Source organism: Artemia sp. Qi Xiang Cuo, chromosome 20 (assembly GCF_049724085.1).
Source record: "Artemia sp. Qi Xiang Cuo chromosome 20, ASM4972408v1, whole genome shotgun sequence".
Classification (NCBI taxonomy): domain Eukaryota; kingdom Metazoa; phylum Arthropoda; class Branchiopoda; order Anostraca; family Artemiidae; genus Artemia; species Artemia sp. Qi Xiang Cuo.
Window position 1 is genome coordinate 53,830,227 of NC_142813.1, and position 20,231 is coordinate 53,850,457.

A 20,231-nucleotide genomic window follows, 5' to 3' on the forward strand; every position below is an offset into this window, starting at 1 on the left:
TCAAGAATAAGTGATGGATGCCTTCATGAACAAAATAAATGAAAAAGAATATGTAAAGTAGAAATCAAAGATATATCAAATATTACATAAAATTTTTTTTTTTGTCTTAATCTCTTCCTGTGTTATGTCAGAATAATTTTGAGGGACCTCGTATATTTCAATTTGGTATTATTATCACCTTCATCTTGTCTGAAAATATCAACTCAATAACCTCAACCGTTCCTGAGATAACGCAAATGTACTTTTCTCTGACCTTCATGTGCACGAGCGTCCTGTTTTCGTTCGGCCCCCTCCTGACCATTTTATGGGTAGTTTCGGTACTTTCCCATTATATGGGCATTTACAAGGAAACCAATCACGAAAAACCCGTTTTTGACGGGTTAATTTAAGAGACGGCTATAGAGTAATGCAATCCATGACGGGGTTTTCATTGCGTATACAATATTTAAACTGTTGTTCTTCAGGGTTAAGGGGGGGGGAGATACCTTAGTCAGGTTAGGTTACGTATTTAATATATGCAAAGTTTTTCTTATTGATGATTACATACATTTGTTAGAATACATTAAAGAACTTCGTATAAATAGAAAAAGAAGTATATATTGTTAAAAATATAAATATTTTTTATATAGAAAAATTATTATTTTGCTATTATTATTTTTATATTTTATATTTATATATATTTTTATATTTTATTTTAATTTTAACTTTTATATTTATATTATAAAAAATAATTATCATTTTTATATAGAAATTATTATAGAAAAAGTATAAATATTGTTTGTATGGAAGGATATTCTGTGACTTTTAATCTTCTACATAACTGAAGCCATCACAGCCTTTACAATAGGATTTTCTTATCGATAAATACATTACATACATTTGTTTAATTACATTGAAATATTTCATATAAATAGAAAAAGAAAATAAAACCATTTAAAATTGCTGAGAACTAAGTTCCTAGCAATATTTGCCATCCCAAAGAAATTTCCTGGCGGGGCTGATGATGACCTGGCTTGCATTTTCCACCTTTGAAACCTCTTGAAAGAATCTAATTAATTCCTACTCCCCCCCCCACCACCTTTTTCAACATTTATCTGAAGCCTCGGGAAAAGTAAGCAGTTTATCCATTAAAATATACTTTTTCAGGAATCTACCCTAACCACCTAAACAATGAACCACCGCCCTCCCCCTCATTATAGCTGAATCACAATTACACCAAACATAGCCTATTTTCATTACAAATAAAGCGAATCAGCTTGGTTGAATCCAGTACTGCCACCGTGTTGCATTACTTCTTTTCCAACTGGGAAGCCTAAAATATAGCTATTGATACTTTTAAATTAGCTTTCAGAATTTTAAATTAAATAAAAAAAACAAGTTTTTTTAACTGAAAGTAAGGAACGACGTTAAAACTTAACACGAACAGAAATTATTCCGTATATGAAGGGGACTGTCCCCTCCTCAACGCCTCGCTCTTTACGCTAAAGTTTTTTTATTGTTTAAAAAAATATAGTTTTTAAAAAGTAAAACTTTATAGTAAATATCGAGGCGTTGAGGAGGGGACAGCCCCTATAATATAAGGAAAAATTTATGTTAGTTTTAAGTTTTAACGTCGTTCCTTACTTTCAGTTAAAAAACTTGTTTTTTTTATTTAATTTTTGAACGTTTTTGAATTAATGCAGGTTTTGATTTTGGCTCACCGTACATGAATAATTAAAACAAAATTTGCATATTATATTTGGTTAAATGGCTTTCTCGAAACTTGTTTAATTTTATTTACGAACGTTTTTATTAGTAATAAATATACGTAACTTAGAATTAACTTACGTAACGAACTTCTATATTCATAAATTTTTAACACGTATATTAGGGGGTTCGCCCCCTAGTCAATACCCTGCTCTTTAAACTATAGTTCGAATTTTTTTTCCAGTTCTTTAAAAATGACCTCTTAATCACAATCAGTTGATTTTATTTAATTTCTGATCTTTTTTTTAATAATGCTGGGAAATCCGGCGCCCCCTTCATAGCAATGTCCCTTCCCGAATGAAAACTTCCTTCATGGAAAGATCTTCCCATATAGCCCCCGACCCTCTCCTTCCCCCACCTACCAGAAAAAATCTCCTCTAAAAAAGTCTGTATACCTTCCAATAACCAATACTATATGTTAACATTGAGTAAAGTTCATAACTTTCAGCCCTCCCCCTGGGGACTTTGGGGGATCAAGTCATCCTAAAAGACATTTTTATCATATTTTCGACCATGCTGAACAAAATGGCTATCTCAAAATTTTGATCGGGTGACTTTGGGAAAAAAATGAGCGTGGGAGGGGGCCTAGTTGCCCTCCATTTTTTTTGGTCACTTAAAAAGGGAACTAGAATTTTGAATTTCCGTTCCAATGAGCCCTCCCACGATATTCTAAGACTACTGGATCGATACAATCACCCCTGGGAAAAAAAACAAAAAAAAAATAAACAAAAAAACAAATAAACACGCATCCGTGATCTTTCTTCTGGCCAAAAATGTAAAATTCCACATTTTTGCAGATAGGAGCTTGAAACCTCTATAGTAGGGTTCTCTGATACGCCGAATATGATGGTGTGATTTTCATTAAGGTTCTATAACTTTTAGGGGTCTTTCCCCCTTTTTTCGAAAATCAGCCAAATTTTCTCAGGCACGTAACTTTTGATGGGTAAGATTAAACTTAATGAAACTTATATATTTGAAATCAGAATTAAAATCTGATTCTTTTGATGTATCTATTGGTATCAAAATCCCGTTTTTTAGAGTTTCGGTTACCATTGAGATGGGTCGCTCCTTACTTACAGTTCGTTACCACGAACTGTTTGATTTAAATTGATTGCAAATTCGTCCTCTTCTGGGGAAAGTCGTAGTTTGGTGTCCTAAAATATTTAGTAAACAAGACTTTTCACTGGTACAATCTATGTGGTCAATTAAAAAAGAGCATTAACTTAATATCCGAAGGAGCTCCCTCTAAATTATTTTGGGCCTTCGATTGGATACAATCATCCTAGGGAAAAACAAAACAAATAAACATGAATCGATAATGTTTCTTCTTAAAAAAATTCAAAATTCCACATTTTGAAGATTGGAGCTTTAAACCTCTATGGTAAGGTTCTCTGGTATGATGTATCTAATTAAGGGATTTTCAATAAGATTGCTTGCTTTTCGAGGGGTGTTTCCCTTTTTTCAAAAATCAGATCATTTTTTCACGTTCATTTTATTGAGTTGAATAGGACACTAAAAAGAAAGAGGGTAAATTTGGCATCTGGACAGTAAGTTTAAATTTTGTTTTTCTTTCGCTACTCTATTTTTTTAATGTCTGAATGTATAAAGGATTTAAATTCAAGGGAGGAAGAATTTTTCTGTTATGAAATAGGTACATTTTACATGGCCGTTATAAAATCAAAACGTGATATCTATGCAGGCAGGATGATTTTTGAGCATCTCTACTCCTTCTGTAAACTATTCTAAGGCGTAGGAAATTTCATAAAGAGAAGTCTACATCTGTTATAATTTACGGAAGCAATAAATCTTTCAGTAATTTTGGTTCGAGTTTGATTTTATTTTAAGATTAAATGCATAATAATATTATTAATTAAATAAATTGATCCCTTTGCCTGGAATCCATGTCGTTTAAAATGTACTGTGCCTTGTTTCATTTTGCAAGAAATTTAATTGCTCTTTTTATTTGAGTTTTTTTATACAAGCATCTAAAAATAAACTTATTCGTACGAAAAAAAAATCCTCAAATATATTCCCTGTCACCCCACCACCACTGATATTTTAGCGTTCCCCCCCCCTAGAAAATTTTCTACCGGCGCCCTTTTATGCTAATATATAAGTATAGAAGATAGTAATTATAATTACTTAATTATATTGAAACATAAATTGTGGTTTATATTTTGTATTTTAGGTATTTCATCATGGAGTATTTATTCGTTATCATCCTTGATAAAAGCTAAAAATTATTTTTGCAATTTTTAGAAATATAATGTTCGGAATTTTGCTAGAAAAAGCTCAGCTTGGCAAGTCCTAACGCACATCCGGATCTTGAAGTACTAAGGGCATTGAAAATAAATCTGATTGTTCGAATTGGTTAAGTAGAAAATCAAAAGACTAAAAATATCTTAAAAATAGGAAAAATCAGAAACTCATTTTTTAAGGAGGAAAACCTGACAAATGCAGCTATCCATTTTTTGGTACTAGTGGACATCACATTAATAAAAGAAGGTAAAAACGAGCAAAAAATGCTAAAAACATATTGCATCTAACAGCTTAAGAAGACGTAGCTTCCTTTGATTGTGTATTTTGGTGTCTTTGGGAATCAATAGATTGTCAGTGTTTCAATGTTGTGGACGTAACACGTTGTCAACATTAAGTAATCATTTTTGTATATATATTATCACGGTTTAACTGACGTAACTGACAAGAATGACGTAAGTAACGGCGTACCTGACAAGAACGTGGTGCTGCCGTTAATTTTTAAACAACCAAAGTAAAAATCTTAGAAAATCGCGGTTTCCAGGTATGAATAGATGGGGCAAGTAATGTTTTTGTTTTTATGTTCCTGGAACTTAAAAAGCCCCAGATTTCACTAGAAACTCAGAATATTATGTTTAAGAAATTAAAAAAATATTTTGATTATTTTTTTTATAAACACATATCCGATTATTGCTCGATTTATCACGTGCAATTTTGCACGTGACAATTTTGTATATTTGCTTACATTTTAGATACTCAGTCATGGAGTATATTCTAGTTAATGTTATTACCCTTAATAAAAGTAAAAAATGATTTTATCTCAATTCCTGAGATTAAATATTCTGAATTTCAATAAAATCGTTGGCTATGAAGGTCGCAGATAGCTTATAGCTTTGTAAGTTGTATAGCTAAGTATCTAAACGCTGCATATCATAGAACATGTCCAATTTTGTCCAGAGTTTCTTAGTCCGAGATCTTATTCAGATTCAGACTGGTACACTTCAGAAATTCAGAAAAAATCAGATGAGTGTTAATGAGCACTCTTAATAAAAGTAAAAAATGATTTTATCTCTGTTCTTGTGATTAAGTTTTCTCAATTTCAATAAAATCGTTGGCTATGAAGGTAGCAGATAGCTTATAGCTTTATAAGTTCTATAGCTAAGTATCTAAACTCTACATATCATATAGCATGTCCAATTTTGTCCAGACTTTCTTAGTCCGCGATTTTATTCAGATTCAGACTGGCACATATCAGAAATTCAGGAAAAAAATAAGATGCCTGTATTTCTTTCTTTTTATGAAATTCTGAACTACTCCTCGATTGCAATTTTTCATGCATGATTTTGTAAAAATAAAATAAAAATTATAATGAAAACATAAATGAGTAAAGAAAATTGAAAAAATGTTGTTTATAATCATTTTAGGTATTTCACCATGGAGAGTCTATTCCCGTTAACCTGACCATCCTCAATAAAAGCAACAAAACGGTCAAGAAGATAAGTGCTACAATACAACAATGCATTGATGTTTGCCTTTTTGACCATGGAACTTACAAAACAACAGTTGCCAGTTTAGAAACCACGTAAGTCTTTTTTTGTAATAAAGTTGACGCTTTACGATTTGACCGTCTAAAATTAAAACTAATTTTACACCAAGGACAGATTTTGACTGAGACGAACCGTTTAATGTCATTAACCATGTTGTATTGATTGCTTGGGTATGCACAATCTTTAGACGTCCCCTTTTTATTTGCTAATAGTGGTATAGAATTCTAATGGAAAGGGCTCGACACGCGTAGCTTTTTTTTCGGCGCAGATTTACCAAATCGGCGCGGTTACGGTGCCAATTTTCGGTGCCGATTTACAAAACGACACCGGGATCATTAAAAAAAAAGAAATTCCTAATTGTTTCCCTCTCTTCAACAAGAAAATAGAAAGGACTAAATAAAAATAATAAAAGTTAGATATTTAATAATAAAAGAACTCCATAAGATAATTTAAAAATTAATTAAAATTTTTAATGAAATAAAAATTGAAAAGGAATAAAAATCTTAATAATAAACGAACTTAATAATAATAATAATAATAAAAGAACTAAATAATAAGTTGAGACCAATCATACAACTATTGACTAATGACTAATGGTGGACTATATACAGTTGACTAATGGTGTCCATGATATTTTGTTTTGAGAATCTCGCGCAAATGACTTCGTTTTTGATATCGTTTGCCCTATGAGCTGCTGAAATCGGTGCCCGAAAAATCCTACGTGTATCGACCCCTTAAAGATAGATACAACCGCAACAGCTATTAAGGGTAAAGTATTAAGGTATTAAGGGTGTTAAGGGTAAAACCGAAGGACATAAAAATCATGTACGAATGTATTTTTGATCGAAGTTGCACCGTGATGCAATCTGAGAATATTGCCCATATCCCTGGAGATTATTGTTTAAGTTTTTCATAAACTACAGCAAAATCCATAGTATTGACAAGCGTTGAGACAAAAATATTGGAGAAGATAAAACCACTTTTGAAGACAACGACAGTTACCATTGATCATTGATATTATTCACGAACTATACCCACAGCTATGAGAATTTTTGTTGGGGTCTTTTTTCTAAACGAACAACCATTTATCAGATATTTCTTTGGAGTAGTAAATAAAAAGACACAAGTTTTTTCAACTGAAAGTAAGAATCAACATTAAAACTTAAATGGAACAGAAATTATTCCGCATATGAGGACGGCTGCCCTTCCTCAGCCCTTGCTCTTTACGCTAAAGTCTTAAAGTTATTTAAATATAATTCTCATTCAAATTAAACGGCCCTTGTTTTTGAGCAGTCTTTCTAAAGGAATTGTGACGGAAAGTCAAACTTTAGCGTAAAGAGCAAGGGTTGAGGAAGGGCAGCCTCATTCATATGCGGAACAATTTCTGCTCGTTTTAAGTTTTAATGTTGCTCCTTACTTTCAGTAAAAAAAAAAATTTTTTTAATTTCTGACCGTTTTTCAAGACATGCCAGGGAATCCCCTTCTCCCCGTGTAAAATTTCTGTCGAGAAATCCCCCCGGAATCTTTCCTCCTCAGGAAAATTCTCCCAGTAGAAAATTCCCCTCGGCAGATAATTCCCCCAAAAATATCTGTATGTTTCCTAATAACAAATACTATACGTAAACAATGGGCAAAATGCATAACCTATAGCCCTTTGCCCAGGGGATGAGGTGGGGAGGCAGTTTATCCTAAGAGTTATCATTATTAGACCTTTCAACTATGTTGAATCAACATTTCGAAATTGTATCAGATGTCTTTGGGGAAATGGGGGCATAGGATGTGGTCTATTTGCCCTTTAATTGTTTTGGACACTCAAAAGGGCATTAGAACTTTCAATGTTTGTTTGAATCAGCCCTCTCCCAATCTTCTGGAACCATTGGCTTGATGCAATCAACGTTGGAAAAAACGAATAAATACGAATCCGTGGAAAAACGAATAAAAACGAATAAATAAAAACGAATAAATACGCATTCGTACATATGAGTTTAAATACCTCTACAGTAGAGCTCTGATATGTTCAATCTGATGGCGTGATTTTCATTAAGATCGCTTGACCTTTTGAGGGTGTTTCCCTTCTTTTTTGAAAATCAGGGAAATTTTTTCAAGCTCGTAGCTTTTGATGAGTAACAGTAAACTTATTGAATTTTATAAATTTAAATTAGCCCAAAAAGCCAATTCTTTTTCCACTGTTTTCAAAGTTCCGTTTTTCAGATTTCTGGTTACTATTGGGCCGAGTCTTTTGCAGCCGTTTGATTATATTTTTTCCTAACAAACTATCCTTTAAGGCTATCAGTAGGGATATTAGACAAATATAGGCGAGTGGGAGTATGTAACAATTAAACAATAAAAATAATTAATTTTTAATCAGAACAAAATCAGGACTTTATTAGTATGTCCATAGTCAACTAAAGGTATAAATGTAATAGAATAAAAGACAAGTGCTGAGGATGAAAATTAAAGGACAGAAAATTCATTCAAGTTCTAAGTTCTTTTTTTAATAAATATAAAAGGCCCTACAATCCTAGAAAAATTCAAAAGGGCCCTGAGGCCCATTAACTGGGAAAAAAATTAACACTACGTATTGATCATTTGCAGGCTACTGAACTAGGCCTAGACAAAAATAAATAAGATGTACTGCTCACGCAAATGCTCACACGAAGACAAACCATCTCCACATAACCTAAAACCAACAAAAAATCTCATTTTGTCCCCGACATAAAGAACCAACGCTAAATCATAAGAAAAACTACATTATTTTGGATTTTGTACAATCAACTATTACTCTCCAACAAAATATTTTTTTAAGTGTTTTTTTATAGGAACCAAAGGTATGGGAGTCACAAAACCCAACAGGAATAGAGTTCAGGTATGCCCCACAGCAACAGCAAGGCCAAAGTCTGAACGCACTGAGGGGGTGGAAGGAAGCAGTATATCCTCCCAATTTTGAACTGCATACAGGTTGACTTCACTCAGTCGTTGAAACAGAAAAAGATACTGGTAGATCTCCGCGGAAATAAGGGAATGCCATTAAACACCGCGAAAGTGTATAAATATCCTTCATATTTAAGAGTTGGACAGGAGCATAAGCGGTGGACTGGAGGACTTTGCTGCCTTCAGCTGGAGATTACGGACGGGGAAAGTAGAGATGCACAAGTAGACATCCAAACAGATGAGCGGTAATATAGATAAGGACAAATAAGAGAGAGGTATAAAAGACAGAGAAAAGAAAAAGGAAAAATCTGTTTTAATTTTCTTATGATCCACAGTCCTCTTGCAGTCTTGACCCTTATCATCTGAATATGCTCCTTGAATGTTAGATTTTTATCCGGAAGAAGCCCAAGGAATCGAATGTAGCGGTCAGATGGGCGGCATATAGGATATCTTGAAGTAGGAACATGCATTACTGCAGGACAATTCTTACCTATACGGGAAAAATTAAGTAGGTATAACTTTTTTACATTCATAAGTAAAAAAAAACTACTATCAAACCAATGATAAACTTTCTCGGTCATCGTTTGTAACTTTAGTATAAGGGATTCTTCATCTGTAGCCGGTGAACCTAGCGTACTGGCATCAGCGAATGCGATTAATTCTTCATGTTTATTAGATGCAGCTATTGGTGCAATCCGGGAATCACATTTATGAGATAATCCGCAGAAGAGATTTGGTGTCGTGGTAGTAAAAAGTCGATAGAGGTCATTGACATAAATGAGGACTAGTGAAGGCCCAAAAATTGACCTTTGCGGCACTCCAGAAGTCGAGAAAAATGACTGCCAGTATGATACCAGAATTCAACGACTGTCGCATGAACTGAAGAAACCTATTGCACGCATCTTTCGTTAAATGTTTTGTACGGAATTCAAATTGATGTTTATGGAAAAACAGTTTAGCGTCGAGATAACTCATTAGCCGCTTCAACATTGGGTTTTCAAATATTTCAGAAAAGACGGAAAGGAGAGATATTGGCCTGTAATTCCTAAATCCTCACGGTTACCTCCTTTAAAAAGAGATATCACTCGTTCCAACTTGAGTCGTTGGGGTATTACACCTAGTTGTTATTAACCAAGTGACACTGTGGCTTTATAACTGATGGAGGAATGAACTTCATAACTTTTGCAGGAATTTGGTCGAAAGCGGCAGAAGAATTCTTGAGGGATAAAATTGGTTTTGCTAATTCCTGCTCTGTAACTGGATCGGAAACCATTGATTTAGAGCACGGAGGACCAGGGAACTGTTCCCAAGACTGAGCTTTACAAGAAGGAGACATACCTTTTGCTGTTTTTTTTCCCGCCTCAGCAAAAATTTTCGTCAGCTGATGTCAAACTTGGCCTTGAGCTGTAATCAAATTATCATCTATTTTCAGAGATATCTATTTACCTGTGGCCACTTTTATCACATCCCATGTTTTCGTGACATTGTTTCCAGAATCTACAAGTCTCCTAGTAAAATACGCCACTTTAGCTTTGCGTGTCAGTGATTTTAGCATATTTTGGTATAATTTAAATGATTCTAAATGAGTAATTTAAATATATAATTTTTTGTTTGACGTTAGGATTCCACCTGTTGTTCATGGGGCTATGGGTGTTGATCTTTAGACCGACTCGTCTGGAATTTTCGTCTGAAATTGACGTTAGGATTCCACCTGTTACCCACGCAGCTATGGGTGTTGATCTTTTGACCAACACGTCTGGAATTTTCGTCTGAAATTGACGTTAGGATTCCACCTGTTGTCCAAGGGGCTATGGGTATTGATCTTTAGACCAACTCGTCTGGAATTTTCGTCTGAAATGGACGTTAGGATTCCACCTGTTGTCCACGTGGCTATGGGTGCTGATCTTTTAGACCGATTCGTCCGGAATTTTCGTCTGAAATTGACGTTAGGATTCCACCTGTTGTCCACGGGGCTATGGGTGTTGATGTCTTAGACCCAATCGTCTGAAATTTCTTACCATGTTCCAAAAACTCGCTTTTGATAATACAGTAAAACTGATCAAATATCTTAACATAATTTTCCTGAATTAACATCTTCAGATAATAGAAAATCCCAAGAAGTAGTATTCAGATTTTAATCGGGGGGGTCAAGCTCTGCTGGTGTTTATTGCAATATCGGTTTATCGTGAAATATTTGTCGTTTAGAATTCTGGGGAAGTGGAACCAGAACTCCAATTGAAAAGTGATCCTATAAGTCGGAGATTAAGTCAATGTTGAACTCACCCCTTAGGATTATTTTTGATTTTTCAGATGAAATTTTGAAAAGAACTTCTTTCAAAATTAAAAAAAGAACTTCGTAAATCCACTTGGAGATCTATATATATTTCACTGAGTATTACCTTTTCGTTAGTATTAATTTTAATTTATAAGAGTAATGATTCAAAAACCTATTCAATGTTTATATAAAGATACTGATTAAGTGATACAATTCACTAGCATATTACTGTTCAGATTTTTTTTTTTTTTTAATGACAGCCATGAGATAGTCAAGTATTTAGGATGAAAAGACCAAATGGCACAAGAATCATGTGCGAAGGTCTCGAAAATTAAAATTACCCGTTGATGTCATTTACGAATATTGCCGACGTTTATGATTTGTTGGTTAGATTTTTTTTTAAACGACATCAACATCCATGTATAGACAAGTGTTGAGGGTAAAATATTGGAAATTATACATATTATGATTGAGTGTAGCAATTGAGTGTATAAACTACAATTAAAATTACCTACAGCTAATAGACGATTGTTCAAGGTAAAAAATTGGATGACATAAAAATCATGCATAAAGCCAGGCATGTGATCAGGGTTTTTTTTTTTTTGGGGGGGGGGCATAATCCAAAAACTAAATTTTATTTATAATTTTAGGAAGAAGTAACCAGAGATTTTGAAATTTTAGTATTGTTGGGTGGAGGGATTGGGGCCTTTCCCCTGCGTACGTCAATCTGTGAAGTTAATGGTAACTAAATTACACATTGGAATAGTTTACGAACATTGTCTATCGTAGAAATAGTTGTTTTGTGTCAACCTTAGTCCTTAGGAGACATTTTTCATCTTAGTTTTTTTTAACGATATATTAATTGCTTTTAGTGAAGGCTGTCCTTTAGCTCCGGGCTCCAGTTTCTCAAAGACATTCACTGTGACACCAAGTATACAATCAGCTTCGCCGGATCGGAGAGGTCTTGCTTTGGATGGGCGAATGAAAGATGAAAAGTGTGATTTGGCTTCAACCACATTGTAAGTAGCTTAAAATAGATATAGATAGATATAGATATAGATAATATAGATATAGATATAGATGGGACCGAAGGACAATCCTGCTGGTGTGGTGTACAAGGGCTATGTGTAAATGTTCAACGTCAATTGCTGCCATTTTTCAAGAATGACTGTAGCTACAAGATTACTATAACTATATAGCTATATAGAATCATAAAAATTATATAACTATATAGGATCACTATAACTATGTAATCTTTTTAGCTATAGGCCTATAGCTATAGAGAATCACATTAACTATATAACTATATAGAATAATTAGAGAATCATGATATATATATATATATATATATATATATATATATATATATATATATATATATATATATATATATATATATATATATATATATATATATATATATATATATATTATGTTTAATAGGTAATTACTTGGCAAAAAAAAAAAAAAAAAAAAAAAAAAAAAAAAAAAAAAAACTGTCGTCCTAATCCAGCAATTGAGACAAATGTGCACTTGAACGAGGAGGCTTTTACCTTACCCATCTATCCAACTACCTAGGACCAAACAGTATACCCAAACCGTCAACCAAATAGAAATGTCCAAGTCCATGCAAAGTCGTCATCAATAAATGTAAGTCGTTGTAAATTTACAAGCAAAAGCACCTTAAATTTAGCAAAATATTTCCAAGTAGAATCTTCCATTTAGGGCTCATCAGAAGAAATACCACCGGCCTTAACGGGTTTCGAGGCTTTACTTTCTTTACCCGGCACGGTGGAGCCTCTACCATAAGATCTATATGGTAACCCTATGTCAGGTAAAACTTGTGAAATGCATGAATACTAGTCAAGCTATTAAAAATTACATACAAAAAGTGTTTCAATGTTTCCTTAATAAAATCCCAGAGGTCACTGACAGAGACCATTCTGGAACAAATGAAGACATGTCCAGATGTATCTTTTATTGGTATCTGGAACCAATTACCAATTTAAAGATCCTCAAGCTTGTTTGAAAACCACTACAAACTCAAACTTCCAAAAAAGAAAAGCGCAAGAGAAATGGTAACATGGTAACCACGAAAAAAGTGACAGTGACATGGTAAACCACGAAAAACACTACTGAAATATTCCAACCCTTGCATTTCAACGAAAAAAATCTAAAATGAACTTTGAAACATCAAGAGAATGTAACAGTGACATGGTAAACCATGAAAAAACACTACTGAAATAAACCAACTCTTGCATTTCAACGAAAATGATTCAAAATGAACTTTGAAACGTCAAGAGAATGTAATAGTGACATGGTAAACCACGGAAAAAACACTACTGAAATAAACCAACTTTTGCATTTCAACCAAAAGAATTCAAAATGAACTTTGAAACGTCAAGAGAATGTAACAGTAAGATTATTAACCACGCCAAAACACTACTCAAACAATCCAGATCGTGCATTTCAACGTATAAATTAAAGGAGAACATCGAAATACCAAGAGAGTGCAACAGTGAAAAGGTAAACCATGACAAAACACTATTAAAATAATCCAACACTTGCATTTCAACGAAAAAATATCCAAAATGAGCGTTGAAACATCAAGAGAATGTAACAGTGACAATGTAAACCACGAAAAACACTACTGAAATATTCGAACCCTTGCAATTCAACGAAAAAAAATCTAAAATGAACTTTGAAACATCAAGAGAATGTAACAGTGACATGGTAAACCATGAAAAAACACTACTGAAATAAACCAACTCTTGCATTTCAACGAAAAAGATTCAAAATGAACTTTGAAACGTCAAGAGAATGTAATAGTGACATGGTAAATCACGAAAAAACACTACTGAAATGTTCCAACCCTTGTATTTCAACAAGAAAGATCTAAAATGAACTTTGAAACATCAAGAGAATGTAACAGTGACATGGTAAACCATGAAAAAACACTATTGAAATAAACCAGCTCTTGCATTTCAACGAAAAAGACGTAAAATGAATTTTGAAACATCAAGAGAATGTAACAGTGACATGGTAAACAATGAAAAAACACTACTGAAATAAACCAACTCCTGCATTTCAACAAAAAAGATTCAAAATGAACTTTAAAACGTCAAGAGAATTTAATAGTGACATGGTAAACCACGACAAAACACTACTGAAATATTCCAACTCTTGCTTTTCAACGAAAAAGATCTAAATGAACTTTGAAACGTCAAGAGAATGTAAAATTGACATGGTAAACCACGACAAAACACTACTGGAATATTCCTCCTCAGAAGATATCTTCCCCCCCCCCTGGAAAATGTCGGTATACTTCCCTAAAACAAATACTATATGTAAAAAATGGGCAAATTTCATTACTTGCGGCTCTTCCTCTGGTGGTTATGAGGGGTCATGTCATCTCCAAAGACATATCTATTGTACCTTTCAACTACACTGAACAAAATGGTTATCTTAAAATCTTGACCAGACAATTTTCAGGAAAAAAGAGTGTGGGATGGGGGCTAGTTGTCCTCCAATTAAAAGGACATTTTAAAAGGACACTAGATCTTTTAATTTTTGTTTGAACGAGCCCTCTTGCAATATTCTAGTACCATTGTTTCAATACGATCACTCCTGTAAAAAGCAACAACAACAACAAATAAGCACGAATCCGCGATCCTTCTTCTGGCAAACACTATAAAATTTCACATTTTTATAGATAGGAGCTTGGAACCATGACAGTAGGGTTCTCTAATACGCTTAATGTGATGGCGTGATTTCCATTAAGATCCTTTGACTTTTAGGGGGTATTTTTCACCTTTTTCAAAAATTTGGTAAATTTTCTCATGCCCGTAGCCTTTGATGGGCAACACTAAACGTCATTAATATGATATGTTTGGAATCAGCACAATAAGCTAATTTTTTTTATACATCTATTGATATCAAATTGATTTCAGATCGTCAAGACTCGTCAATTTTTTCTTTTGTTAACTTTTCATTTTTAGTTAGCAGTACTTGATAAATAGATAAATGTTTTTGCTTGACTATTGGAAGCTGAAAGCGATTGTTAACGAAAAAGGTGCCTACTTGCCGATTATTTTGACTTTAGCGTAAAAGCAAGAGGAAATAAAATCGTTTATAGATGAAAGAACACAAACTTGTAAAGAATTTCAAGAGTATTTTCAGATAGTTGTCTGCGGGAAAGAGCAAGCGACTCTGGAAAATACTGTATAAAGCGTAAAAAGTTGGTAGAAAGTAAGTAGTTAAGTAAATTAAGTGCTAGATAAGTAGTTTTAACTCTACTTTGGTGATAAATGAAATTTTTTTTTACAAAAATATGTATCCACCAGGGAGATATTCTATTTTTTGTCATAAACTTACTAAATATCTCCCAAATTTCTAAAATATATCCTTTTTTGCCCTATTACGTCCCGGCACATAGGAATATGTCCTTTGGACATAAAAAATGTCCAGTTGGAAACCCTGGCCTGGCATCACTGGAATCGCTTACCTACTGTTAGTAATAATTCTTTCTAGAATGAATTATTGTTTATTAGGTTAAGGTTGCAAGCTGAAGCCTGAAATCAGAGATACCATCTTTCAAGGCGTGTCAGCTTTTCAAAAATTGTACAGAACAAAAAAAAATTGAAGAGACAACAGTATAATTTGTATAGTTTTGCAATGGATTTATAATTCTTACAGATATTTCAAAACTTCAAACTTTAAGTCGTTTTTTAACTAATACTAATAAAATAATAGATAAAATATTCATTTCACTATAACATAATGTTAAATAAAATATTTTTCATTTTGCCATATTAGGAAGATCACTTCGCAAAATGACTTGTAATTATTAAAACGCATATCTTTGAAATGTAAAAGCAGAAACAACATGCAGTTTGGAATTAACATAAAAACCTATTTCCTTTGATGTGTATACTATTAGGCCATATACCAGGAAAGAACTTTTTTCTGACTTCAAACTATCCAAATACTCCCCCCCCCCCCCTATGTGCAAATATAAAGCCCAGAAACAAAATTTGGGCTATATATTTGCACATTAGGGAGGGGGGGGGACGTAGGTACAATTATTCCGCATGTTATGAAGTAAGAATTGTTTTCTGACTTCAAATCATCCAAATACTTTACCCCCCCCCTATGTGCATTTATATAGCCCCAAATTACGTATTTCCCATATATTCTATCACTTGTGTTTGTCTTGTCTCGAGCTAAGCTGAAAAAAACTAACGAAGAGACCGGTTTTGTTCTAGAGTTTTACACGGCTTAAACTTGAGCGAGTTGCCCAGGTCCTTTTAGCCCAGAATCATACACAAGTAAGTTTCAAGCCTTTGGGAAACCAAAGTTTTTTTTTAGCTCTTTTTTTGGCCTGATTTTTAGATAAGCAATAGTTCCTTCCTTTTTTTATGCATTTAGGTTGAAAGTGCCCCCATTTGGGACAGCTTCAAGCGAATCGTTAAAGGAGTTTTGTGGTGTGTTTTGGACGACCTGTGCCCCGAACCCAGTTTTTTGTACATTTTTTTCCCCTTAGCCCAGGGACTTTCAGTTGTAAGCCTCAGATTAATCAAGGACAAAAAGTTTTTGGTCTATTTCCTTAACATCCTCAATTTTCCAGTAAATAAGAATGATTCTCTTGGCTCAGGAAACAAACCCTGTAAGTGTCAAGTAAGACCGAGATCAAGCGTTCCCTCCTTTTAGCCCACCTATAAATCCACCTGTAAGCAATGGCAACTTACATAACTTATGGTCATGGGCCCCCAGGCAGCTTTAGTACAAGTTTTTAGCTATAAAAAAATGTTTCCTATTCAAATTAAACGGCTCTTGTGTTTCAGGAGTCGTTCTTAAGAAATTGGGATGAATAGTCAAACTTTGGCGTAAAGAGCAAGGTATTGAGGAGGTGCAACCCCTCCCTATGCGGAATAATATCTCTTCGTTTTGAGTTTTAATGTTGCTCCTTACTTTCAGTTGAAAAAACTTTTTTTTTGTCTAATTTCTGATATTTTTCCAAAATAATGCTGGTAAATCTGTTTAACCCTTTATGAAAAATTCCCTCCTCTCACAGGAAACTCCTCCGTAGAAAGCTCCTCTCACGAAAAAATATAAGCGCCTTAAAATTCCTTCTGGACAATTCCATCTCCGCTGAAAATCTCTCTTCCCCATCCGTAGAATTTCTTGCAGACGATTCAGCCTGAAAAATTATTCTTAGCATACTCTCATTTTAAAAAAAAATTTATGATCTAATCATTTTTCTGATCACTCCAGAAATCCCCCCTTCCATGGAATTTTTTTCTCGGAAATCGAAAACAGCTGAGAATTTCCCCCCGACAATTCCCCTGGAATATATTTGCATGCAAAATTGAGTTGGCAAAGAGAAAGTAAGACAAATAAAAAGACTTTCATATAGGAATTATGTCAAATCCCTCCGGTGTAAAATTTGCCCTGGAAACCTCACCCATGTAAATTTTCTTCCCCTTGTAAAATTATCCCCGTGTAAACCGATCCTAACCAAAAAAAACCGAAGCTAAAAAATGTCAGTATAGCCTACTTCCCAATAACAAAGACAATACATAAACAATGGGCCAATTTTATACCTTAAAGACCTATTCCAATGGCCCTGGGGAAGGGGTCATGTTATCTTCAAAGACATAGTTTTGCGGAGCAAAATGGCTCAACAAAATTCTCAAAATTTTTATCTAACAATTTTTGGGAAAAAAGAGGTGTGGTAAGGGGGCTAGTTGCCCTCCAATCTTTTTGATCACTTGAAAAGAGCACCAGAACTTTTAATTCCCGTCGAAATAAGCCTTTTCCCGATGTTCTAGGACAATTGGTTCGATACGATCACCCCTGAAAAAAAAAGTAAATACGGATCCGTGATCTTTCTTCTGGCAAACAATACGAAATTCCATTATTTTTTTTTGCAGATAGCTTGAAACCTCAACAGTAGGGTTCTCTGATACGCTGAATCTAAGGGTGTGGCTTACATGAAACATCTTGATTTTTATGGTTTTTCCCCGTTTTCGAAAATCAGTTGTTAAATTATCTCATGCTGGTAGCCTTTTATATATAAAATTAAGCTTTATGAATATTAAATTTTTGGAATCAGCATAATAAACCGATTCTTTTAAATATATCTATCGATTTCAAAATTTTGTTTTTTATAGTTTTACATGCTGGTGAAAATACTAAGCACCTTTTACAATGTAATAATACTGATCATAATAATAATAATAACACACTGCAGTACCAAGCTGCATGAGGCCAAAACAGCTACGCACGCTCCTCCCCCTTTTGTATCCATTTAAGGCCTGCCTCTTTACACTCTCCTAAAAAGTTTCTGTTTCCCTTAAATTCTCCCTTACAACCTCCACCAACCTCATTCTGGGAGGACCTGCTTTTCGTTTGGCCCTAGATGGTTGGTTGAAAAGAACGATCGGTACTTGTCTAGAATCCGGCTAGCACGCAAGAATTGAATTGCGAAGATCAGATAGGCATTACCGGAAATTCATATGAGACGCTGTATAAACAAAGGGTTTCTCACTTCGGGAACTATATTTAAACTTTAGTTTTTTGGGGTTTGGAGGGACTAAAAGGTAACTAGGTTGGGTTAGGTTTATTTAGGTTAGGTTACGTATTTAATATGTGATATGCTTTACCCCCATCCACCTAATGTGCAAATATATAGCCAAAATCGGTTTCTGAAGTATTATATTTTCATCCTATTTTGTTTTATTCATTAGCATTAACGAAACTTCACTTCTTGCGTGCTTACCGGATTCTAGACAAGTACAGAAAAATCTTTGGAAACCGAAAGTACTGTCTGTATTTTTTTCTTTTTGTGTTTCTTTTCTTGTTTTCTTGTTTGTTTTCGCTCTTTCTTTGAGCGGATAGCTTTTTTGTAAACTTTCAATAGTTGTTGCTAGAAATTTCAATACCTGATTATTCATTTGTAGCTCGAGTTTATAAGATTTTTTTGGGGAAAAGTTGGGCGTGATAGGTGGTTAGTTGCCCTTTAATCACTTTCGACCATTAAAAAGGGCACTAGCCCTTTGAATTTCCAATCGAATGAGTCCTTTTTGAAGTTTTTACGACAAAGCTTTCTCTTTAAACTCCATATGTCCCCAGGGCATAACTTACAACCCTTACCCTGATAGCCGTGGGGAGTGTCCTCCCCAAAAATATAATTTCAATCTGGAAATCAACTATGTAGAACAAAATGGCTATCTCAAAATTTTGATTGGATGTGTTTGGAGAAATGGTGGTCGTGGAAAGGGTGTTAGTTGCCTTCTAATCACTTTTGATTCTTAAAAAGGGCACTAGAACTCTCGATGTCCAATCGAATGAGCCCCCTTTGAAGTTTATACGACGACCCCTTGCATATGAACTGCCTCTGGGAAAAAAGAAATTATGATAAAACATTGGAGCCGTATGGCCTTTACTATAGGCAACGCTATAGCATTACCTCTGATAAGATTTGTAATATTAATAGATAGGTTTAGTCAATTATAGTTTGATGACTGAAGTCGGTAGGGAGTAAGGGGGTGGGGTATTTCCTCTGGGAATTGTTTAATGGTTTTAGTTTTTACTTCTAGTATCTAATCGATACTCCTATAATTCTCCAAATTGTCTTGTTTGTAATTGAAATGCCTAATAAGCACGTTTAACTTCCTATTCTATAGAGGTTTCGGGCTTTTATGTACAAAAAAATGTTGAATTATGTAATTTTTGTCACAAGAAAGATCACGGATGTGTATTTATTTTTCCCTAGGGATGATCGTATCGAATCAATACTCCTAAAACATCGGAAGAGGGCTCATTTGAACGGAAATTAAAATTTCTAGTGCCTTTTTTATGTGAGAAAAAGAATTGGGACAACCAGCCGCCCTCAAACTTCTCTTTTTTCTCAAAAAATCGTTCGATCAAAATTTTGAGATAGCCATTTGTTCAGCATACTTGAAAGGTTCCAAAGCTATTCGCACATGTAAGCGGCATCAACCTATACTATTTTTCTATGGTTATCAGTTTTACTACTAGGAGACCAAACTTTGCTTTGTGAGAAGAATGTCAGACATAAAATGACATTCAGTGTACACCGCCTCCTCCGAAAATGTACACCCCGAAGACCCTGATTCACAGAAGAAGAACTTTTGTGAAATTTTTCCAGGAGAAATTTTTCCTGGTTTCCATCTAAAAAAGTGAAAAATAACCCTAAAGTACAGTATATATATATATATATATATATATATATATATATATATATATATATATATATATATATATATATATATATATATATATATATATATATATATATATATATATATATATATATATATATATATATATATATATATATATATATATATATATAATATATATATTATGTTTAAGAGGTAATTACTTGGCAAAAAAAAAAAAAAAACTCTCGTCCTAATCCAGCAATTGAGACAAATGTGCACTTGAACTAG

The 20,231-nt window shown here is 33.9% G+C and overlaps 1 protein-coding gene across 1 annotated transcript in view; it reads left to right on the forward strand.

The window, feature by feature from the left end:
- The window catches only part of LOC148940360 (arrestin homolog), a 50,668-nt gene that overhangs the window by 21,249 nt on the left and 9,188 nt on the right, over positions 1 to 20,231 (forward strand). Inside the window, exons 5-6 of the mRNA XM_089106351.1 lie at positions 5,427 to 5,584; positions 11,628 to 11,774. Of these exons, the coding sequence (XP_088962477.1) occupies positions 5,427 to 5,584; positions 11,628 to 11,774 (305 nt within the window). The remainder of the gene's footprint in view (positions 1 to 5,426; positions 5,585 to 11,627; positions 11,775 to 20,231) is intronic.